The 24,806-nt window shown below is 42.5% G+C and overlaps 2 protein-coding genes across 19 annotated transcripts in view; one reads left to right on the top strand and one right to left on the bottom strand.

Annotated features, from left to right (window-relative positions):
- The window catches only part of DCLK2 (doublecortin like kinase 2), a 162,863-nt gene extending 157,816 nt beyond the window's left edge, over window positions 1–5,047 (top strand). For 5 of the 10 annotated variants that reach the window (XM_019828866.3, XM_011281625.4, XM_011281624.4 and 2 more), the window contains one exon: window positions 1,747–5,047. In XM_019828866.3, the coding sequence (XP_019684425.1) occupies window positions 1,747–1,974 (228 nt within the window). In that variant the 3' untranslated portion in view covers window positions 1,975–5,047. Of the gene's footprint in view, window positions 1–297; window positions 311–1,412; window positions 1,575–1,746 lie in introns of all 10 variants that reach the window. The other 5 variants (XR_002155981.3, XR_002155982.3, XM_019828868.3 and 2 more) reach the window with 4 other exon arrangements.
- A 4,675-nt stretch (window positions 5,048–9,722) lies between these two features.
- LRBA (LPS responsive beige-like anchor protein) overlaps window positions 9,723–24,806 on the bottom strand; it is a 775,946-nt gene continuing 760,862 nt past the window's right edge. For 8 of the 9 annotated variants that reach the window (XM_023252764.2, XM_023252765.2, XM_023252766.2 and 5 more), the window contains 4 exons: window positions 24,422–24,523; window positions 20,871–21,067; window positions 16,699–16,850; window positions 9,723–10,875 (listed from right to left, as the gene is read on the bottom strand). In XM_023252764.2, coding sequence (XP_023108532.2) covers window positions 10,785–10,875; window positions 16,699–16,850; window positions 20,871–21,067; window positions 24,422–24,523 — 542 coding nt within the window. In that variant the 3' untranslated portion in view covers window positions 9,723–10,784. The remainder of the gene's footprint in view (window positions 10,876–16,698; window positions 16,851–20,870; window positions 21,068–24,421; window positions 24,524–24,806) is intronic. The other variant, XM_045056857.1, reaches the window with a different exon arrangement.

The following is a 24,806-nucleotide window of genomic DNA, read 5'->3' as shown; positions in this document are numbered from 1 at the left end:
CCAGGGGACACATCCCAGCCTCAGGGACAAGGCCATCTTGTGGCAGGAAAGGGAATTACAAGAAACCCTCATTTGCTGCATCTTGTAGCCAACTTGAGAAAGGATGAATTCACACGGAGGGCTTTCCCCCTCAGAGGGGATGATGTTTCTTTCAGGGGGAAATTTGGGAATGATTTGGGTTTAATTTGAGATAGACAAAACTGTTTCAGTCATGTTGCTTCTGTTTAAAGTAAGTCTAGTTTCTGTCCCTGCTTTCTCCTGCCTCTCCCGCCGCCTGCATTGCTTCCCTCTGACTAGGTCCAAGGCAATGGTATGTACTAACCGCACCGCAATGCTTTGTTCCGCTGCACACACATGGTCTCCTGACAGGAACAGAAGAGGAGCAATAACTGGGGAGTTACTGTCTCTGCTACCCAGGAGGGGCTCTGTGGTAGAACCAAGTGAATGCTGCCTCTCCCCATTTTCAGAGTGTTCACTGAGGTGTGGCTTGGCCTCCTCTCATACTAGGAACTTGGAAGCTTGTTAAAGAGCAATGCTAAGCTTCTGAGGGGGCTTTGCCACAGTTACCTGCTCCCCAGGTAATTGAAATTGTCCTTGGAAATTGCTGGCTATTCAGCGTGAGCTTGGAAAGGCCTGTGGAGAACCCTGTTTTACAGCTGACACCAAGCCAGCCAGCCACACAAGTCCGTCTTAAAAGATGCTGTTCATTCATATCTTCTCCAGACCTTTTTTTTTTTTTTTTTTTTTTTTTTTTTTTTAAGAAATAAAGAATCTGTACTACATTTCCCCTCAGGGCAGTTAGATTACAAAACACCTCCTGATTGTTGTGCCTTTGAGCTAAAGGTGCCTGAGAACTGAAAGCACATTTGGAAACCCAGTGAGATGACAGCTCGGCTGGGTCTCACTGGACAAGCAAGGAAATGTTCAAACTGATTCAGAGGAGGAGAAAAGAAGATTAGGTCTTACCTCCCAGTGTAAGGTCAGAAAAGCAAGGTGATTTCCTCATGTTTGTGGCTGTTTCTGTGCTCCTTGAAGAGCTGAGCAGATTAAAAACTTTAGGGGTGAAGCACCTGGCTGGCTTATTGGGTAGAACACGCGACTCGATCTCAGGGTCATGAGTTCAAGCCCCATGTTGGGCATGGAGCTTACTTAAAAAAACAAACTTGGGGTATAACAAGATAAAACTGTCCAGAAAGACCAGAGAGCAGGTCAGGTGACCATGCAGGATGTCAAAAGGGGTAATGGTGCACGATCAGATTGCAGGACTTTTGTAGATTATGCAGACACTTGGGTTGTAAAGGGATTACTTATTTATATGACATGTGAGTAACTTTTCAACCTGTGATGAAGAACTTGCCTTAGAAAAGCTGTCAAAGCCCTAGTGTTCTTACAGGGTTTGCTCATTGTCACAGGATTCTTCTGGGCTCCAGATCTGGGCATGGGAAGAAGCACTCAGAACTCAGGCAAGCTCAGAGCCAGAAAATAATTGCCTCAGGCTGCCATCCAGGGCCAGCTGACACTGAGCCAGGAGCAGGGGCCAACTGTGGCTGACCGCCTGGGGGTTTGGGGAGAAGGTATCCTCAGCCGTTGCTTTTCTCTTAGGCTTCTATTGGAAGAGAAGCTCGATGTTATTTCTCCTCTTCTGTTTCTGAGCCCTGTGCATGCTCTTGTGCGCTCCTGTCGTGGTAGCTATGACCCAAGCCCGGGCCGGGCTAATGTGTTGTTTCTCCACTGGTTTCTCCTTAGAACACGGCTCTAGATAAGGAGGGGCAGATTTTCTGCAGCAAGCACTGTCAGGGCAGCAGCCGACCCGGGATGGAGCCGACCTCTCCAGTCCCTCCCTCAGCTGAGGAGCCCCCCGTGTCCGCACCGGCAGACCTGGCCCCCGCCCCTCCAGAGTCTCCCACACCCCCTTGTCCTCCTGCTGCCGAAAGCTGCGAGCGGGCAGGGACCTGGCGCCGCCACCGCGACTGACCCCGGGCGGACAGGCTGGAGCCCACTGCGGCTGGAAAGCCCCTCTTGTTGGGCCGCGGCCCTCTCGTTGAAGAGCCTTTCTCTGCTGACTGCTGTTGGGAAGTTTGCTGGCACCTCTGAGGGCTGCCAGGATCCAGGAGCTCGATGCCAGGGATTTGCTTCTTTTCATAATCTGGGCTCTGCCCGCCGGTTCCTGGAGGTGTCCTATGCAGTGTTAGCTGCCGTGACAGATATTCGGAGCGGCTCGTTTTAAATTGTTTTCAGTTCAGTGGACATTTTTGCAGTGTCACCAGGAGAATGTGCAACTTTTACCTGGGATTTAATGCATTTTTATAGAAACACTTTGGATGAATCAAGCTCTCTCCCTATTTAAGTAAACTCGGAGCGTTCCTTTTTTTCTTATGAACAATTTAGAACTGCATTTGTCCCTTTGTGGGTGTCCTGTGAGAGGTGGCGTAGCACCTTCCTCTGCCAAGGGGGTTCGGAGGACTGGCGTTCTGATGGAAGAAGAGAGCACCCGAGAGGACAGTCTGGTCATCGGACACTAATTCAGACTTTGAAAAGTGGTTCCAGGTGCCCGAGGAAGCAGTCCACCATTAGCCTGGGGCGCTGGGCTCACCTAAGACAACACTGGATATTTATTTGTATACAGACCACAGGGGAGTGTCACTTTCTTCCCTAGACAGTGTGCTCTCCCCCAACTCTTCCCACATATGTATTAGGAGACGTTAATGGAGTCGTCCTTTGGGCTTTTTCATGAAAGGCGTGGCGCATGCGGCAACCCCCCCGGGCCAAGTGGTTTCTTCTCAGCAAGCCGGCTTCTAGCAGAGCACGGTAAACTAGGCATCTGACTAGCCACCGCAGTCTCTTTCATCATCTGCTTGTCATCTGGAGCTGGCCGGAAACAACTGAGGAAACATAGCCCGAGGCACAGTCAGGACCGGGGCAGGAAGGTGCTCCACAAACATCCTCTGTTATTAACCTTCTGGAAGGCTGCTGGCAGTTTTTCCTTTTTTCCCCCACTACCCTGCCCTTTTTAATAATTGTACATAATCAATGTATTTGTTTTACCTGCTCATCTTCTAAACTGGGGGGCCCTGTAGTTCATTCTCATTGTTAGACTTTTGCCTCTTATAAGTGTACCCAACCTGCAATAAACCCTTCTTGAGGAAAAAAGTGATGGGGGTGGGCAAAGGATTGTGTGGTGTTGTTTTGCAAAGGATGTGTGATCAAAGCACACTTCCTTGGCCTAGGTTCCATGTCCTTTTATGAAGTTTTGGGTGAGGAGTGGGGAGGGAGAATGATGCTTGGGAAGAACACATGAAAATGCATCTTGGTCAAAGTGTATTTGCTAACAGGTGCACACACCTGCAACAAAAGCTCAGGAATAAATAGGGATTGTTAATGTATGGCAGAGGAATCTTATGGAGCCAATGGCAGGAAGGTCAGGCTTCACAGGAAATAGGAAGCAGGGCAGCTGTTCCCCAGTCTCCTCCTGTCTGTCACTGTCTCTGACTCCGAGACTGTGCATTCTCCTGTCTCTGCTGCTCTGGGTGCATTTTGGCTCTTGGTTCTGTTCTCTCATAACTCTGCTTGCCTGTAGCTCTGATGTAGTCCGGTGCTGCTCTGTCCCCAACTTCTCAAGGCTGTCCAACTCCAGGCCTTGAGACCATCTGCTTCCACTCTGGATCTCTTAATTCACATTGCTGAGGGAATGAGACTATCTGACTGGCCCTTCTCCCTGGGCTGGTGCTGACCCATGATTCAATCCAGCGGCTGGTTGCAAAATGCAGATTTTGCCTCCTGGGCCTACAAAGGCAGCAGGTATAGGCTTCAGGAGGAGGGCAGTTTCAAAAAAGCTGTAATGTATAGGTCTAGAACATTTTGCTTGTCTCTGGCCTCGCTAATGAGTTAAAGAGCAAGCTTTTTCATGGCTCCCAGTGGAGATATTTTTGTTAATGAAAGAGAAGAGCTAATGTAAAGGAAAGAGAACATGGAAATAGTGATGGAGCATGGCCTCTGGCAGTGATCAGAGCCTGAAACCGGGGTCCCTCTCTGGAACGAGGTTAAAAGGCATTTGCTGACCACTTCAAGTATTTGCCAGGGAAGTGCTGGTCACTGGTGATAAGACGAAGGAGTGTCTTCTGGACAGCACGTGCTCCCATCCTCTGTGTCACCCTCGGATGGCCTGGGACATGGTGGGGGAGGATGGCCTAGAGACACGAAGTAGCATGAGCAGGTGGGGCAGCACAGCCTAGCAGCTCTCCTGTAATTACATGAATCCCACAAACACCTGGAGAAACGATGAGTGGCGGTGAAGGAGCAAACCAAGCTGTTGACTGTAACAACGCAAGTCACAGAATTGGTGGGAGACAGAGTCACCGTGCAGTTTTAGGTTCTTCCATCTCCAAAGCTGTGCTCTTTGGAGGAACCCTGTCCCACGGGGACAAATCAAGGCCCGGGTGTGAATGGTCATCTAAGTAATGATCCTAAATAAAGGCCCTGACACCACAAGCAAACTGTTCATTTGCCCATGTGTTTAGAAAACATTTGTTGAGCTCTTCTTCTGTTCTCAGAGTCCAAATTAAATACAGGGATGTAATTGCTAGGTTCCTCTGTTCCTGCACAGTGAGAATGGCATGTACTTGTTTGATGTTCATTCCCTTACTCCAGCAGGGGATCTGTGTCTAAAGGATTTGACCTGTGAAGGGGTAGAAAAAGGGAAGTGGTGACCTGCTGAAGCCACCATGGGGTGCCTGCTGGGCTCAGCAACTGCCCAGGGGTCAGGGAGTGCGTGTCTCTCTCTTCAAAAAGGTTGCTGTGTTATGGAAGTATATGGAATACATGGATTAAAAACATTCGGTAAAACTTCCAGAATATTTTCATGGATACAACTGTGAAATGTGAATTTGAAAATAGGATCGTTGAGAGCAGACCGTACGGGACGAGAAAGGGAGCTAATGATGTTGGTGGGGAAAGACCTCTGGAGCAGCGCTGCCCCCTGGAAACACAGTGTAAGCTGCCTGATTTAACATTTTCTGGTGCCACATTAAAAAGGAATGGGTGAAATTAATTTTGTAGTATATTTTATTTAACCTAGCGTGTCTACAGTATTATTTCCACATGTAACCAAAGAAAAAAAAATGTTTGAGTTTTTTTTTTTTTAATCTTTGAAATCTAGTGTGTGTTGACAGGCACAGCACATCTTGGTTTGGACCTGGCACCTGTTGAGTGTTTCACAGCCCATGTGGCTCCACCGGCCACGCTGGATCATGCCGCTCGAGAGAAAAGCCCCAGACAGCTCTCGGTCTTTGTTCCTGTTCTTTTTTTGTTTTGTTTTTGCATATGATGTGAACGACCATCTAGAAAGAATGCTTATCCATGTTTTAAGTGGGATGGGCTGGATTTCAAATTCTCTCAGCAGGTGAGAACACTGATCCAAACCTGTGGCGTGAAATCAGAGCATGAAGCCCCTGCCGTTCTGTTGCCTGAGGCCTTGATGTCCACGACTTCATGGGAAAGACCCGAGAGCGGAGAACTTCAGTGGTCACCATTCATTAGGTGCCGACAGAGCTGCTGAAATGTCAGAACCTTAAACTGTGTTGTGAGAAGTCTGTGCAAATTGTGGGCAGCATGAGCCAAGCCCTCGTGTGTGTGTGTGTGTGTGTGTGTGTGTGTGTGTGTGTGTGTGTGTGTGTGTAGGTCTGTTGTGAGGGCCTCCCGGTGTGTGGTGGTGCCCATAAAACAATGATCACCCGGAAGAGGGCAGCCAGAGAGGTGAGGAGGACCATAGTCCTGGCAGCCAGGGACTGGTGGGAAACACCATACGGTGGTAGTTAGGGGAGACCAGAGGCACATCTGGTAGATGTCTTGAGCTGAATGAAGAACTGTTCCGTAGCAGGGATGGTGGTCCAAGGTTAGCAGGCAGGAGTTACAAAGGGCCAGACGTGAGTGCAGAGTCTAAGACTCTAGCCAAAGGGCAGTCCAGTGACAGAATTAGCTGCTTTCTGAAGGAGTGACAAGCCAGTCCTTGAAAATGCTTAGCTGCTAAATAAGAACCACCAGAAAAGTTTATAGTGTACAGAGTATTTCATCCTGTATCATTTGAGCCACACCACATCTGTTAGAGATATTAATGTCCACATTCCACCAGTAAGGAAACTCAGAAGGACCAGGAGCTCATCCAGGCATGCTGGAGCTGGGACTTGCGCCTCTCGGTTCCCCAGGAAGCTATCCTTACGACTGGGCTGTCCTCTAGGTGCTCAGAGATGCTTTACCTGGGACATCTGTGTCATAGGCAGAGGTGGGATGGTCTAGCAGAGACACCTGGCAAAGTGGTAGAAAACTGAGCAGGCCTGACAGGTTATCACAAGCGGGGGGGGGGGGGGGGGGGGGGGGGGGGGGTGAGTTCTGTTAGATGAGGAAAGAGTAGTTTTTCCAGAAGGAAGCTGATACATGCAATTTAGCTTAGTCTTAGCCAGTGGATTTTTTTTTTTAAGTTTGCTTGAGAGCCTGTGTGAGTGGGGGAGGGGCAGAGAGAGAGGGGGGAGAGAGAATCCTAAGCAGGCTCCATGTTGTCAGTGCAGAGCCTGACACGGTGCTCAAACCCATGAGCTGGGAGATGGTGACCTGATCTGAGATCAAGAGTTGGACACTGAACAGGTGCCCCTTTGGCCAGTAGATTTTAAGAGGGCTACCTTATGGTAAAACCTACGGCCTTGAACTCAAAGGCAGTTAGCTGTGGGAAGGGGTTGTTCTCATTGAACAGCTGAGGGGAAGGAAAGGGTGTATTTGGTACACGGGCATTTTGCTCCTGCCCTTCCCTTTCCCAAACCTCTTTCATTTGTGTGCTCAGGATGGTTTCAACCCTGTGGGCCGAGTTTGGTGGGTTCTGAGGCTTGGGCACCTGTCTGTGCCGAGGATGAAGTTGAGTCTGGGGAATGTCTTTCAAATTGTCCCAAGTCCAAAGCTGCAAAGCAGCCAGTTGCTTCCTGCCAGGTATGAGGAAATTACAAGCCTGCCCAGCTGCCCCGCCCCCCCCCCACCTTGGTTTTGGCAAGGAAAGATATTCCTTAACTTGAGACAAAAAAGTAATTCTTTTCATGTTTCTAGCATATGACTGCTGAGGTCTCAGAATTCATAGGAACATTTGTGGATGGCCGTCTTCCCTTGTTGGATAGTCTGTCTCTGGAAGACAGCTTGCTGAAAGACCAAACCAGGCTCAGTTTCATTAAAAAAACGTCCCTTGGTTTGAACAATTTGAATTTTTGGTTCGTAGGAGGGAGGGCTGGGAGTGATGTATCAGTGTCGTTAATAATAGGCTTAGATTTTTGTAAATAGCGATCTTATGATTTTGAGGGACCAAGAAGGGCAAGATGGATTCAACTCTTCAATGTGAAAGAAAAATACAAATGGGGATTTTCCCACACATCTGAGAGGAAAGAGGAGAGACAAAAGGAAATGTAACAAATGTTTTTTGTATTTTGTTATTTTATTGGTTTGCTATTATTATGGTCTTTTCCTTCCATTTTTTAGTTTAGGAAGTTGTGAAACTTCCCAGCTTCCTTATGCTACAAACAAGGGGGAGTAGCTAGGCTGGTAGCTCTCCTAACTGAAGTAGAAAACTCTTTGCCCAGCAGTGGGGCAGAATAGCCAAGTTTGGGGCCCTGGCATATTTGCTGATACACGTGCTTTATGCAGATTTTGGGATTTACGTCCTGTCCTCCTCTTTTATTTGTGAACATGCGTTGTCCTAATGTGATGTCACATGATGGCGTGAGGCTGGGGGGCTGGCTGCTACTCCACGATCTATAATGCATACGAGAAACCGGCAGACCTTCTCCACCAAGCTCAGTGGTGGGATCCTTCATACTGTGTCGTTGCAGAAGGATTCTGTATCCTTGGTCTGCTGTGTTCTTTCATAGTGATGGGGGGTGGAGCAGAGGCAGGACTGATGCAGTAAGAAGGACCAAACCAGGCCCGTGATTTGTATGGCCAGGAGCTCTTGAAATCATATCCAGTAAAAACATGTCACAGATACGTAGTGAAAATCTCTCTCCTAAAATTCCTATCTTGGTAGATCTGTCGTATGCTAACTTAATTGAATTGTAGTTGCTGAAAAGAGTACAAAGTGGATGTGCTGTCTGGCTGTTCCTGGGATTCCCAGCCATCACCTGCAAACTTGACCCACACCCTGTCTGCCAGCATGGTGGAGGAGGGGGCCACATGGCACCAGGTGTGCATGGTCAGGCCCCTGGGCTCTGCTGTCGGATCTGAACGGAAAAGGGGAGCCCAGGTTCCATGTTACCTCACGTCCTACATGCAGCTTCTTGGGGTTCCTGTGCAGGGTACTTTGAATCTTCATGTCCTATATGCTAAGTAGAAGTAAAGTGTGATGTCATTTCAGGGGGCAATATCATTCCTTTTTATTGAATTAATGAGATTTATTTATGGATGTCTGGTGCCCCTTTATTTATGGATGTCTGGGGGATAAGATTCTCATCTAAGAGTGAATCATTCATCAGCGTGTATCTGTGCTTGTCAAGTTTTCATGTCCTATATTCGCTAAGCCCGTACACTTTCTCTCAGAGACCTAGTGCTATTTCTTAAATTACAGAGCCTCAAGGACTTGATTGGTGACTTTTCGGTAAGAATCAATACTATCAGGGAGGAAAATCTGAATTTCTTGAGGCAGTGCACTTTAAAAGGAGCTGTAAATCACCGTATGTAAACTGAACACCCCACACTTTGAACCACGTCCACGTACGGAATGTCTTACCACGCTTCCCGTCTGTTGTAGGGCATCCACTTTCATCGCAAACCACCTCAACTTCGACTTTTTCTCCTAATTGGTTTAAATTTATTTGGAGTGTAATGGTTTCTTTAAAAAGTAGTTAATACTGGATAAAGTAGGTGAATGCTGAATAAATCCAAACAAATATGGTAAACAGATTCTGTCATTAAGCAACCCTTATGTTGACATGAACTAGGTTTGAGTAAAGGAATACAGAAGTGATACATGTTGTCATGCTTCTGTATTACTTTGTGTTTCTGTTACTTTTCCACAGTTGTAAGTTTTAAAAGCAGTATAGGCAGTGGAGGCACCAATTTTCCTCTTAGATTCCAAGAGGAAGCTGCTTTATTCACTTTGCCTTAAGCTTATAAAAATAGGGTAGTTGAGGTATCAAATGCTTGGCATAAGGACTTAGGTATTCCTGATTTTCTCCTACCATTTTCTCTAAAGTTTCTAAAGTATAATATCAGAGTGTAATGGCGGTGAGGATGCTTAATTAATTTACCTGTAACTTGCATATTTCTTTGACCTGTGATGTACTCACATTTGACTTTTTTTTTCTTTCTTTCTTAATGGTTTATAAAACAGTGGTGAATCTTAGAGATAGATCTAGTGTTTTCATCAGCGAAGTCTTGGTAAGAGGGAGCCAAAGAAGGCCCATGTTCCTGTTTTCATTCAACAGTGTCTCTTATTGGTTATGGTTCAAAATCTGGGGCTGAACCAGAGTTTTTTTTTTTTTTTTTTTTGCAAAGAATTATCCTTGTTTTAAAGAAGTGAAAAGATAGTATGTTCCAAAAATTCAATTACAAATGCCATTTTATTTTTTCTGTCAAACTGAGTTGTTCCATTCCAAATCTCTGCTTTTAGCGAAGAGCTGAGTGTTGGGAAATAGGAAGGGACCCCTTTAGGTAAGCTGCAAGGGAAATAGAGATGGATTGTCGGTTTCAACTCAAAGTTCACAACTTACAAAGAATTTATTTATGCAATACAGACCTTTTCTCAAATATTTTTCACAGAATTCCACACATCAATCTACTAGAAAAGTAGAATTATACACCAAAATAACATGTTTCTCGGTACAAATTGCTACTCAAAGGAAGGTGAAGATATTCAGTAACAAATAGAAGGTGAAATGGGTGTTGCTTAATACAGCACCTGGTGGCCTCTGCGCTCAGACTGGGGTGGGGGAGGGGAGCTCTCGCTGATGGCTCTGCCTCAGTGAGTGGGCACGGTCACACCTTAGGGGTGAGCTTTGGTACCTGCGTTTACTTCAGAAGAAAAGCAAAAGTTGTGAGCCCACGAGCATTCCCATCCTGTCATTTTGGTGTACTATGAAGATGACGTATCGGGAAAAAATTGTAAATAAAAAACATTGTAAATACTTCACACTCGCTAGAACATGAGATCCTTTATGTTAAACACACAATAAAATAAAATAGCCTCCCCCAAACCATAATTTTCTAGGTCTAAAGCATGCCTGAAGAATAATATTGATAGAAATAATTCACTGAGATGCTTTAAATTACATTTACCATAATTTAAACATTACTATGTAAATCCCAGAAATTTCAGTGCTGAAGAAGCACAATTGCTTGGAAAAATACAGGACCCAAAGTACAGCATAAAATTCCCTATACCCATTACCCTATTTCTTAAAATCATGTATTTCTCAAGATTACAGATAAAGGGGAAGTGTTTTTTCATAATATAGCTAGAATAAGTGGGTTTACTTGCTCCACTGGATATGTTTCCATAATTGGTGAAAATAGACTTCTCATTATGACTAAAAATATAGATTTTTTTAAACTACAGAACCCAGCAGCCAATTTTCTGCTTTGCTATTCCCCCCCCAAAAGTCAAGCAAAGTCTACAAAAATAGCAATTAACTTTAAAAAATATTTTGCTGCTTCGAGCAAATTTAAGTTACATTCAGATGTGATAGCTATTTCTAAGAGAAAGATGCTGCCCATTCCTTTCCCTGCCTCGGCTGAGGGCGGGGTGGATAAAGCTGTCACCGTCAGTAGCGGGTTTGGTATTCGTGATGCCACCGGTTAAAGTCGTTGTAAAACAGAACGATGCTTCCTGAGGCCATGCCAGAAATGATGCACCTGGGAGAAGCAGAGAGAAGGAGGGGTTTACAAACCTATTTTTTCCCTAGGGATCTGTTACTAAAGAGATAACCGCCCTCCCCAAATCTACAAGGTAAATACAGAAGATGGCAGTGAAACCTAACAATTTGTGAGAATTAAGGTATGTTTTGTGATGATCAAAATGACAAGTCACTAAAACCTGGACAGACTTGATAATTTCTAATGTGGGGCTGGCTAGTGAGCCCTGATGTTTATTTTTACATATATAAAATGGAAGCATAGTTGACACACGATCCATTAGTTTCAGACGTACATCATCATTCCACAACTGTATTACCATGCTCACAAGTGGAGCTACCATCTGTCACCATATGATGCTAGTACAGGACCACTGACTCTGTTCCTCTGCCGTATCTTTCTCCTTTTATATGAGGTATCAGAACCAAAAGAAACTCAAACGTAATTGCTGGTGGAGGAGGAAGCACATAGTTAAGTGATGGAGAGCTCTCTAACAGGTACAAAGGCAATGAAGAGTGAGAAAGCAGTGTGTTGACTGTAATTTGGGCCAGGCCATGTTCTGCAGAAGATCTGGGTAGGGGCTTAGTCTTCTTAAAACCGTGAACTCACTGAGATGATCACTGAGGACAGGATCTATCACTGCTTGCTCCCTGTCCCTGAGAAGGTAGTGCAGGGAGAACACGGAGAGCTCTAAGACTGTTTAATTTTTAACTTTTGAGAGAAATCGAACGTGAGCTGGGGAGGGGCAGAGAGGGGGCAGGGTACACAGGATCCGCAGCAGGCTCTGCACTGACAGCAGAGAGCCCGATGTGGGCTTGACCTCATGAACCAGGAGATCACAACCTGAGCCGAAGTTGGATGCTTAACTGACTGAATCACCCAGGTGCCTCACTAAGATGAATGGTTTAGAGGGAGCCTATTAGATCTTCCTCTGAATGGTCTGGTTAGAACCAGTCTTTAGAAGTCATTTTCAATATCCTTCCTACTGTCTCATATCAAAATTAGAAATTAAAATGTGCCACTACCAAAACACCAAACACAAAAGGCAGTAATGAGGGAATGAAAGACAAAAAAATGCTCTAAGACATACAGAAAACTTATCAGTAATTAATTATAAAGGCACTGAACTCTCCCATCAAAGGAGACTGGCAGAATGGATTAAAAAAAAAAAAGATCAAACTATATGCTGTCTACAAGAGACTCACTTTAAATACACAAAAAGGTTGAAAGTGACAGGATAGAAGAAGATATTCCATGCATACATTAATGAGAGCTGGAGTGGTTATACTAATATCAGACAAAATAGGCTATCAGTCAACATCTGTTATGAGACAAAGATACTACATCAATTAAAAGGTCAACTTATCAAGAAGATACAGCAATTGCAGGCATACCTTGGAGACACATAAAGCAAGTCAAATGAGTTTTTGGTTTCCCAGTGCATGTAAAAGTTATGTTTACATTTACACTGTAGTCTATTTCTATTTTTAAAAAATTTGTATGTTTTATTTTTGAGAGAACATGAACAGGGGTGGGGCAGAGAGAGAGGGAGACACAGAATCCAAAGCAGGCTCCAGGCTCTGAGCTGTCAGCACAGAGCCCGACGCAGGGCTCAAACTCACCAACCGTGAGATCATGACCCGAGCTGAAGTCAGATGCTTGACTGACTTCAGGTGCCCCTATACTGTAGTCTATTAAAGTGTACAACAGCATGTATAAAAAAAATAGTGTATATACATGAAAAATACTGCTAAAAATTGCTAACCATTATCTGAGCTTTTTGCAAGTTGTAATCACAGATCGCCATAACAAATGTAAGGAGAACTTTTAAAATGGGAGCATTACCAAAATGTGACAGAAACATGAACTGGGTAAATGCTGTTGGAAAAATGGCAGTGATGTATTTACCTAACACAGGATTGCCACAAAACTTCAATTTGTAAAAACAGTATCTGTAAACCACAATAAAATGAAGTCTGTCTGTAGAAACTTAATACACCAAATATCTGAGCCCCCAAGAGATAGGGAGCCAAAACTGAAAGAACTGAAGGGAAAAATAAGCAGTTCTACAACAATAGTTGGAGCCTTCCATACCCCACTTTCAATAATGGGTAGAACGACCAGAAAGAAGACCTAAAGAATACTAAAACCCGAGGGGATTTTAGAGCACGCAACTCTTGGTCTTGGGGTCATGAGTTTATGCCCCGTGTTGGGTGTAGAAGTTACTTAAATTCTAAGGGGGGGGGGAGAAAAACTAAGTGGACCTAATACATATGTCAAACACCCAACAACAGCAGAATAGACATTTTTCTCAAGTGTGCATGGAACATTCTCCAGGATGAACCATGTTAGGCCACAAAACTAGTCTTAAATTTAAAAATCATACAAAGTATCTTTTCCAATCACAACAGAACTGAAGTAGAAATCAGTAACAGAAGGAAAACTGGGAAAATTCACATGGAAATTAACCAATGAGTTGAAATCTTAACAGAAATTAGAAAACACCGAGAAAAATGAAAACAAACACAATAAACCTAAAGTTAATGCAATGCTAAGAGGGAAATTTATAGCTGTAGATACAGAATTTAAAAAAGAAGATCTCTATCAGTAACCTAATACTATACTTCGAGGAACATGAAAAAGAGAAAACTAAACCCAAAGGAAGGAGATTATAAAGATTAGAGTGGAGATAAAAGAGAGGATAGAAAAACATGGGAAAAATCAAGAAAACGAAAACCTGGTTCTTTAAAAAGATTAATAGAATTGACAAACTTTGAGCTAGTTTAAGAAAAAAGGACTCAAATTACTACAATCATAGATCTATTACTTCCAACTTTACAGAAATAAAAGAGGATTATAAGAGAATACTAGGGACAATTATATACAAATTGAAATGGAAATGAAAAAAAAGATTTTAAGTAATCTCTACACCCAGTGTGGGGCCTGAACTCACAACCCCAAGATCAAGAGTTGCATACTCCACCAACTGAGCCAGCCAGGTGCCCGTGAAATGGAAAAATTCTTAAAAACACACACTATACCAAAACCAAATCATGAAAAAATAGACAACCTGAATAGACTTACAAGTACTAAGGAGACTGAGTAATCAAAAGCCTCCCAATAAAGAAAAGCCCTGGACTAGATGCTTCAATGGTGAATTCTACCAAATATTTAACTCTTACTCTTCTAAAATCTGGAGAGGAGAGGAGAGAACACTTCCCAAGTCATTCAATGAGGCCAGCATTACCCTGATACGAAAGTCAGAGAAAGATGCTACAAGAAACAAAACTTACAGACCAATATCCCTTATGAATACTGACAAAAATCTTCAATAAATGCTAGCAAACCTAATACAGGCACATATTTAAAGGATTAGATACGACCAAGATGGATTGATTCCTGGAATGCAAGGATGGTTCAACACAGAAAAATTAATCTACCACATTAATAGAATTAAAAATTACATAATCATCTCAATTGATGCACAAGAGGCATTTGACAAAATTCAACATCCTTTTATAGTAAAAAAACTAGGAAAAAAAAGGAAAGGACATAAACACAATAAAGGACATTTATGAAAAACTCACAGCTAACATCATACTTCATGGTGAAGACTCAAATCTTTTGTGATCAGAAACAAGACACAGCTAATCACTTTTACCAGTTCAATATGGTACTGGAAGTACCAGCCAGACCAATTAGGCAAGGCAAAGAAATAAAAAGCATCTAAATTGGAAAGGAAGAAGTAAAATTATTTCTATTACAGATGACAAGATCTTATATTTAGGAAATCCTAAGGATTCCACAAAAAGTTAACAAATGCAACAAAGTTGCAAGATATAAAATCAACACATAAAAATAAGTTGCATTTCTGTACATGAACAATTAAAAATCTGAAAAGGAAATTAATTCTATTTACAATAGCAACAAAACTGAATAAAATATTCAAGAATAATTTAATGCAGGAGGCAAAAGACTTGTACACTATAAACCACAAAATATCGCTGAAAGGAATATAAATGTAAAGACATCTGTGTTAATGGACTGGAAGATTTAATATTATTAAAGTGATAATGCTAGCCTAAGCAATCAAGAGAGTCAACCCAATCCCTATCAAAATCCATTTTTTTTTGCAAAGTTCATAATGGATTCTCAAGGAACCCCAAAATAGCCAAAAAACATTCTTGAAAAAAAGAACAAAATCAGATGTTTTATATTTCATGATTTTCAAAACTTCCCACAAAGCTACAGTAACCAAACCAGTCTGATACTGACACATAGACAACTAGAATGAAGAACCCACAAATCAACTCTGACATGTATGGTCAAATGATTTTTAACAGGGTGTCAAGACAATCCAGTGGGAGAAAGGACAGTCTTTTCAACAAATGGTTTTGGGAAAACTTGATACCCACATGCAAAAGAATGAAACTGGATCCTTATCTACTGTCATACAGATATTAATTCAAACTGGATCAAAAGCTAAATAAACATAAGCGTTAAAACTATAAAACTCACAGAGGAAAAGCTTCCTAACATTGGATTTTGCAATAATTTCTTGGATACTGCTAAAGCATTCACAACAACAGGAAAAAAAAGTTGAAAGTTAAAAACTTGTACATCAAAGGACATTATTAAGAGTGCAGAGTCAACACCACTAGTCATTAGGGAAATGCAAATCAAAACCACAATAAGAGACTACTTCACACCTATTAGGATGGCTATTATTAAAAAATCCACAACCAAAATATAACCTGTGTTGGTGAAGATGTGGAAAAACTGGACCCTTGTGTGTGGCTGGTGGGAATGTAAAATGGTACAGCCACTGTAGAGAAGAGTTTGGCAGTTTGTCACAAAGTTAAACATAGAATTACTATGTAACTCAACCATTCCACTCCTGGGTATCCACCCCAGAGAAGTGAAAACAAGGATCTGAACAGATATTTGTATGCGAATATTCATTGCAACATTATTCACATTAGCCAAAAGGTGAAAACACCCAAAATGTCAGATGAATGCATAAACAAAGTGGCATATACTATTCAGCCTTAAAAAGGAATGAGGTTCTGAAACATGCTACAACAGGACAAATACTGTATGATTCCCCTTACACAGAGTACCTAGAAGAAGCAAATTCACAGACACTGGAATTGAGCTGGAGCTCTGGAAGGGAAAATGGGAAGTTAGTGTTTAATGGGACAGAGCTTCTGTTTGGGATGATGAAAAACTTCTGGAAATGGGCAGTGGCCATAGTTGTACAACAGTGTGAATGTACTTAATGACTTAATGCCACTGAATTGTACACAAAAAAAAATGATGGTAAATTTTATGTATATGTTACCTCTATAAAAAAAATCAGAACCTAAATGAGTGTAGAAGCAGCAAGATGCCAAAGATTACATTCCCCAAATTTACCACTTAGAAGGTTTTAGGAAATAAGGCAAATCTCTCCACAAAATCCTCATGGACATACAGGCCTTTTATATTCTTCATGTTTACGGTTTTTAGTTTTTATTTTAAAGAAAAAGTACTCTAAGAAATATAAAAAGCTTTATGGCAACATAATTACAGCCTTTGTTACTTAAATCCTATCTATTACTAGAGAATTCAGCCTTTGTCTAAGAGTGGCAATTCCATCAAAAAGAAACATCACGCTTTTTAAAAAGTATCTTGGAAACCCCAATATTTACTGGATTTTTTGATTGCCCAGGTGACCCCCACAACCCATGGTGACCCCGATAACCCAGTCTATCCATCAGACCATTTAAATAATTCCCTCCAGTTTTTAATATCACCATCAGTAGACCATGATTTCAGTGTTACCTCTGGTCGTAAGACAGGGCCATGGCCCGGATTCCAGCGTCACAGCCTGGATAGGCGAAGAGGTGCTTGAGGTCAGACACCTGCCAGACCATGACCACACCATTGTCTCCTCCTGTGAGCAGGTACTGCCCGTCTCGGCTCAGCTGGATGGCCTATGAGACACAGCAATATTCAGTGGAGATGTGGTCCTAGGAGAACTCCGCCTCCCACCCCATTTAATTTCCACACCACGAAGCCACTGCAATGCAGGGAGAGATTGTATGCATGTGTTCCTAAGGAGTTTTTAGGAAATCATGAGTTACAGAAAACTACTGCCATTTTTCAAAAGTCAAATGGACAAAGTTAGGACAAAGTTAGGCAAAACAAAGATGTTTTGTTTTTGTGTTTTTAATTTTTGATTTTTAAAGATGAGGTGGCAAAATCCTCCAGTTCTGTGAATACTATTTAGATGGTGTATGTGGTGGACTAGAATCAGTGCTCTAAAATGAGGAGCCTCATGGCACCTCTCCACTTGTACTGTGGACATGCTAAGAAGCCTATTTTGTACCAAGGCTCTGCAGACAGTGCTAGCTGACCTCATATCGCCAATAAAACACTGCTGCCTTTGGGGCTACAGCCCCACAGGAGAAGGCCAACAGTTGTAGTACCTTCACTGGGCCTGCTGGATTTTTATAGCAGGTTAGGAAGACAGGTTGGTAGAGAACTACAGCTTCCAGGGTGATTAAACCCCAGGTGAAGCATTTTCTTCTTGCCTCAGGACTGACTGCTTCCTGCCAGTACTGAACAGGAAGTACACACATGGAATTTGCTCTTCGATCCCGTAAATTGGGCCAAATGTGGACCACTGCTTGTTTTTATAGGACGTTTTACATTTTTAATGGTTGAAGAAAAATCAACAGGATATTTCATGATGTGAAAATTACATGAATTCCAAATTTCAGTACCCATAAACAAGGGTTACTGGAACATAACCACGCCCATTTGTTTATGGCTACTTTCACAAGTGACTAACAGAATATAGAGCCTGCAAAGCCTAAAGTATTTATTACTTATCCCTTTACAGAAAAAGTGTAAACACCTGTAATCCTGTGTCCACCTGGAGAGTGAAGTGGGAATACAGATGGTGCAAACAAGCCAAAAAGGAAAAAAAATCTAACTTCTGAAAACATATCTACACTGTCCTACACTCAGTTTTAGTATAGTTGCCTTAAGTCTTTAACCTACCCTTTGACAAATTTTTTAAAAAATCATAGAAAAGTAAGGGCCGTTTCATAGGCATTCAATTCATATTTATGCAAATGCCAACTTTTACTGGTCTCTTAAATGTAGCTTCTCAAGAATACAAAAATACATCTAAGAAATAAAAACCCACGTGTGGAAGATAGTTACATGTAAGAAATATTCTCTAAATCTTAATACAAACAGTAAGATTTTTCAATATAAGTAAAAATCAATATCCTTTCCCCCCATTCACTTTACAAATAGCGATCTCTAGGGGGTATCCGGGAGCTGCAGTAAAAACTAGGACAATTATTTGCTCTACTTCTAAAATTCAGCTGATGAAAATCCATTAACGTTATGGTTGTGGTTCATTTGAGTTTTATACTTGAGGCTTTTTGCTGGATAAGTGCTATATTAAAATACAAATTAAAACTATTAATCTTTTAACTCTTTGTACTAGTAAAGAATCTCTAATCCTAGTCTATCTGGAATTTAAAGCCTGGATTTTTAGGATTATACATTTATCAGCATCCAAAACACTTTAATGAGCCTGGGGCCTGCCAATGTGAAAAAATATTTTGCTGGCCTTTCTCATGAGGAACCTGTCAAGTTCCCCTGGAGGCAAGAGTCAGGGTAACATTCACTAAATGGCACTCTGTCTTCTACTCAAAGCAGCCCTCACATAGTTCTTAACTCTAACACGCCTCCCTCAGTACCCAGGCCGGGTTGAGCCTAACAAGTTTAAGAGGGCCCCAGAGACATGCTTAGATCCTCCTCTGCAATCCAGAGTGCCTTGGACAATGCCACGGCTGAACTGGTTTCTACAGCCAGAGTGGTCTGCTGGGCATGATCACATCCTAAAACGCAGCTTCCACAGAAAAAAAATAGATGAGTTCCTGTGGGTGAAATGGTGGCTGTCCTTTGTTTAGGGTAAAATAACTTTGCTGCTCTGTAAAAGCTGCCCACTTCATTTAAGTTACTCATTAAGACATCTAAACACTGCCTAGTTGATGTGCTATGATATGTTAACCAAATGCCACTGAACAATCTGGCATCTAAATAAAAACAGGTGGGAAGCCTTGATTAGTGCAGAGGTTCCCCAGGCTGCCTGCCTGCAGGGTTCTCAGTATTTCAAAGAAACTTAATTTCTGGTCTGAGCTGATGACTAATTTGTTTCCATGGTCTCCTTTCCTGATACAGGCTCAGACTGCAGGGCCTGCAGGATGGAGCTAGAGATTTTTGCTCTGTGATGTCTCTTACTCTTTCCCTCTCTCCCTCCTTCCCTCCCCAACGCAGTTAGCTGTGAAAGTGTCAGTCTCTGGAGCCATGGGCAGGTAGTGCCCATTTTAGGCAAGCTTGTTTTAATCACACAGTTGCCACTTCCAAGTTAGTATGATAAAGTGCAGGAGTGCTGGGAAAAAGGCAACGGATTGTTTAAGCCTAAAATCCAGTGGGAAATATTACAGGGGAAAAAAACAACAATAGTTACAGGGCAGAGAGGAAAAAGCATGTGTGTATGAACAGTCTGCAGAAAGCCTCCTTCCTACTGCCTCGAGGAACTTCCCAGAGCCTTTCGTACTAACTGAAATGCCACAGATATTGTTTTAGCTAGCAAGGGATTTCAAATTATTTTACAGATTTATTAGTGTAGCTGACAGTATAATCGTAACTCAAAGTGACAGATTATCAACATTATTATTGTAAAGAAAAGAGGAAAGGAAAATCCTCTGATGTGTACTTGGTTTAAATGAAGTATTATGGGAAAGTAGGGAAAAATAAAAGCTGAGTATGAGTGCATGCTTTTGTGGTAGAGGCAGTCAAAATACAATGAAGAAAACTCAGAGAAAAGGAGAGGACATTGACTGAATTAAAATTCAGTGCTATGATATAGAAGCAGCAAGTGACCTTCATTTCATCTATGTAATCTATAGTTAGGGTTGTTGTTTCTTAATACTTCCTGATCCCATATCTGTTTACTTGAGAAGGGGGTGATCAGGCTAGATGTGGGAAACTGGGAGAATTGATGTCATCTAAGCTGCCCCGGGTCAGGAGGAGCAACGAATAAAATGTCCAGAGCCAGCCTAAAAAGCCACACTCAGGGGCAGAGGCATTCCCAGCATGTCTGAGGTTCCCTCACTGTACAAGGTCACACATACCTCCAACCTCATCTCGGAAAATGACAGGAATACCTCAGCTTCACTTTATTTTAACCTGCACCAGCAGGTTGGGAGTGAGAAAAGAAGAACCTTGAAAAAATAGCCTCTCCAAAGAGCAGTCCTCAGTGTTTCCTTCCACCTCTAATACTTTTGGAATCGTGTCCTGAAAATGAAGCAAGACTCCAGAAGGTCCACTAACATTACCCTTCCTTGTGTATCCAAAGGGGAAAAATGTCTGCCTAACTCACATCCTAATTGGAAGCCAACTCCCTTAACTTGGCAAGTGCTGGTCTTGTTATTCACAAAGAAGTCTGAAAGGAGATACTAATCCTAATAGTCATAATCCCCTACCACTCCCACCGGCAGCCTATCCAGGTGTGAAGAGGAGCCAGTTTTAGGTGTGGTCTACCGGACCACTGCAGTTTTGATGCTCAAACAACAACCATGTACAGTTAACTTTCTTAGACTAAAAAAAGCTAAACAAGGCCACGGAAAGCCACCCAGGTTGGCTTCACAGAACCGTAAGAAAACTCTCTGCTGAAGGCTCGCCTTGGGCTTCACAGAGGGATCTCTTGCACAGGGCTCTCTGAGCGATGTGATCAGCACAGCAGGACATGCTGTGGTCTGTGAGATACATAAGCCTCATGCACGTGCTACCTGATGATTTTCTTTTGGTGTGGAAAGAGGCCTTCGGTGACTAAAACAGAGGTCTCTCTGGCGAACCCTCTCCCTCCTCACCTGCCACACTTGGGAGGTCAAAATCTACAATGGTGACAAAGTTCGTAGCATACTCACCCTTATGTTATCGTCTGTTTCCATAGTGGCCTGGAGTTTCCCATTCACACTGAATGTACAGAAGCAGCCATTTTCATAGAATATGACACAATGACCCTCTCTTGAAGCCTGAATGAGTTTTGGTTTCAGACAGTTTTCAGGACCCTCCAAAGTCCTTAACAAGTCTCCATTCATGGAATGTATGAGACATGGTCCTTCTGAGAAAAGAGGAGAAACAACAGGCAAAATTTTTTTAAGGATGACAAATGTGAAAATGAATCTTGAGCACAAACAGGATCAAAAGGCTGCTTGTAGCAAGCCTTTAAAAATTATTTATCTTACGTATGTTATTTCGCAAAATGTCCTCTGCGTGCTGGCCAGATCTCACCTCCTACTTGGGAGAGGAGAAAGCCAACTCATACACATTCAAGTTCACTTTTCCTCAAGCGACAGGAAGTTACTTTATGAAATGATTTATGCTAAGAGATGATAAAAACAGGAGGCATTCAGAAAGGAACAGGACAAATTTCAATTCCTCGAGGAGCTTCCGGGAAGGCTGGGCCACAATTAAACACAGGCTGCCGTCGAGCTCACTGTGATGCTTTGCCTGTGTGTCACAGGGGCCCCAGCAGCAGTGGCCGCGCTGTGGGCCAGTGTGGGGAGAGCTCATTAGGGCAGCTTCCGGAGGCTTCAGCCTTCTGCCTTCCCACTGCTTGCTACTTCACAATGAAAGAACGTCCCTGGTGGTCCACTTACCCATCCTCCGCTTCCCCACCCCCTGCCACCCACACACATAAATTCACACGGAGATCCTTCTGCAACCAAGTGCACTTGCCTGCTGCCCCCACTGTGGGTGGCACCAACCACTCCCAACCCCCAGGCTGACCTCCAGGCTGAGCTGCCTGAGGAGGACGGGAGCTGCAGGTGAGTGCATACATCTCAGAGTGTATTTTTATTGAGCGCCTGTTACCTGCAAAGCTAAGAAGGAGCAGGTAACTGAAACCACCTGTGTGATGAGTATGTTCTAAGAGATGTGAGTCAGACAAGAGGAGTAATGAGCATAAGGCCTGCTGATCTCCAGGCTAAGTTACTCATGCCTGTGGGGACTTGTGATCTCTGTTTCCCACAGGACTACTAAGGGCATGGCCTTTTGAAAATAAGGTTCTTGGCTTTCTCTTGACCGCTCAGGAGTTTGTAAGTTGTCTGTGTTCTCAGCATAAATACATACCAGCTGCTTCACACAGCGGCAGCACTCGTGAATGTCCATTATCATTCTAAATGACACCAGTCCCTCAGCACCACAGTTCAAACTTCAGTTTTCACAGTGATGGCATAAAGTTCACGTCTGTGACCAGCTCTTCAGTCCACACATCACTATGTAAATAACAGATGTGCGTCCTGAATGACCAAGCACATCATTTCCTTTAAAGTCTGTCAGTGAGTGGTCACTGCACGTCTGTTACCCATTCGTGCACAGGGAGCAAACTGTGGTTGTGGTTGTGCTGCTTCCTCATCCCTGGTGATAAACCCACGTGACATTTTACAAAAATGGATAATCAAAAGGGAACACTGGCCACAAAGGTGAAACTGCACGAAGGAAATTAAAAGTGATAAACCTGAGCGTGAACTTTATACTGAATATAAATAGGGTTACAGAAGAAAGAACTGATTCTGGAAATGTTGACACTGCTGAGGAAATTAGTGAAGAAGAACTTATTGACATAGATTAGAAAAGGGGTTGTAACAAAAATGATGTCCCAGAAGTGATGCCAGCAAAAACGTTCACTTTAAAGGAACCCTAGCCGGGGGCAGTGTAAGTTGCTGGGGGGGGGGGGCTGGGGGGCCCAGTCATTTGATCATTTGAGCATCTGACACTTGGTTACGGCTCAGGTCATGATCTCATGGTTTGTGAGATAGAGCCCGTGTCAGGTTCTGCACACTGTGGAGCCTGCTTGGGATTCTCTCTCTCCCTCTTTCTCTGCCCTTCCCCCACTCAAAATATATAAACAAACATTAAAAAAAATAAAGGAACCCGAGGGGATGTTTCACGACGTTGAATGCACAGAAGATAAAACGTTGGAAAGTTACCCAAACTTAGAAAGGAGCATGACAACTGGTCGAGGCAAAGACAAGATTCTTGCTTGTTATCTTAAGTTATATTATACAAAGAGAAAGAGGCAAACACTATGCAAGTACTCTTTTTAAGTTTTTCAAAAAGAAAATACTTTAATTTTCAATGTTTCTAATGTTTTAAATTATAGTGTACTGAGTTTTACTGTTTTTCTCATGCCTATATATACACATATAACTGTATATGAGAATTTTTAATATTGTGACAAAAAATTTTTAAAAGCCATGGAACAACCACAAATTTTGCCATTGGCTCTTATGATCACTTTTCATGGTTTCAGCCTGCATGGTCATTTTTATGACTCTGCACTACCATGCAAAACAAGGATAACCTTTAATATGATAGGTTTATTTTATATGTCTAATTTTGTTTGAAGATTTTATTTTTAAGTAATCTCAATACCCAATGTGGGGTTCAAACTCAGAACCCCAAGATCAAGAGTCACATTTCTACAGACTGAGCCAGCCAGTCACCCCTATGTCTAATTTGGATCATGTAGTGTCTAAGAACTTGTTTGCTCAGGATATATGAAATTACTGGGCATAAGAAAGGAAAAACTCCAGTAGGCATAGAATTCTTGCCATCATTATTTCATTGCTTTGACCAACTAAATTTTTAAACACAATCCTTTGAATATTTAATAAGTCTTGTTAGCTAGACTAAGTATTATAGTTTGAGACGCAGATAAGGTGAGTCAAATGCTCAATGCATCCCCATCAGATAACCTTCAAAGACATAAGATTACGGTACTTTTTTGTGTGTTCAGACCTCAGCTCAGGTCCATATCCTCAGAGATAGATAAACCTCAGAGATGGAATAAGCAATGAATTAGAAACAACTCGGTTTCTGGTCAGATCCTGATTTGTTGTGTGTGCTTTCTGAAGGCTCGCTTACTATCTATGGCCTAAATACATGATGCTGCTGCAAGGGCAGACCTCTAAGCAGACCAACTTAAGTATCTTTCCACTCCATTCTCAATGTCATCCTGGCTCCTGCCTAGTTCTAAGATTTGGAAGTTAAAACAGACTAGGTCAAGAGTTTCTATGAAAACTCTTGATGTGTGAGATGAAACCCAGCCCAGAGTCCAGAAGAATAAATAGACAAAGATGTTCCTTGTTCCTGCCTCCCTCTTCAAAGAACTTCTGTGAAATACAATTTTCTGCAATGACGTCAATGTTCTGTATTTATGCTGTTCAGTACAGTAGCCACTGGTCATGCGTGAATAGTGAACACCTGAGAAGTGGCTTATACCACCAAGAAACTGAATTTTAAACTTTATGTAGTTAACTTACACATTTTAGTCAAACAGTCCTATGTGGCTAATGGCTACTATAACGGGTGCCATGGCTCAGAGAAAAAAGTACCAAATCCATCTTGGGCGATTCGTTACCAGAAGACACCAGAAAACGCACGTGACTTTATGAAGGTGCCACAGATTTACCTTTGGAACCACTTAACACGAGTCCTAGCTCAGCGCAAACGGCAGCACAAGTGATCTCGTAGTCGTGGCCTGTCAAAATGGCCCGGGGAGTGGTGGGCTCACCTTTAGGAACAAACAGATAAAAACAACAAATTAATTCAAGTTCACACAGGGGATTACCTCTCTCTACTCAGCTCCCTCTACCTAGGCATTCCTATAATGCCTAAATCTTTAATTCACAGTTTGGAAATCTGTCCAAAAATTCTATTTTAGGACTAGATCCAAACTATATGCTAGAGTATGAGGGCCACAGTTGCCAAATTTCGAATCTTTACATGATTATATCAAACAACAATGATTGAAAACAGAGTAAAATAAGACAAAAATCTGCACTGTAGAATGCCTC

Source organism: Felis catus, chromosome B1 (assembly GCF_018350175.1).
Source record: "Felis catus isolate Fca126 chromosome B1, F.catus_Fca126_mat1.0, whole genome shotgun sequence".
Lineage (NCBI taxonomy): Eukaryota > Metazoa > Chordata > Mammalia > Carnivora > Felidae > Felis > Felis catus.
This window is presented reverse-complemented; position numbering and strand designations above follow the sequence as displayed.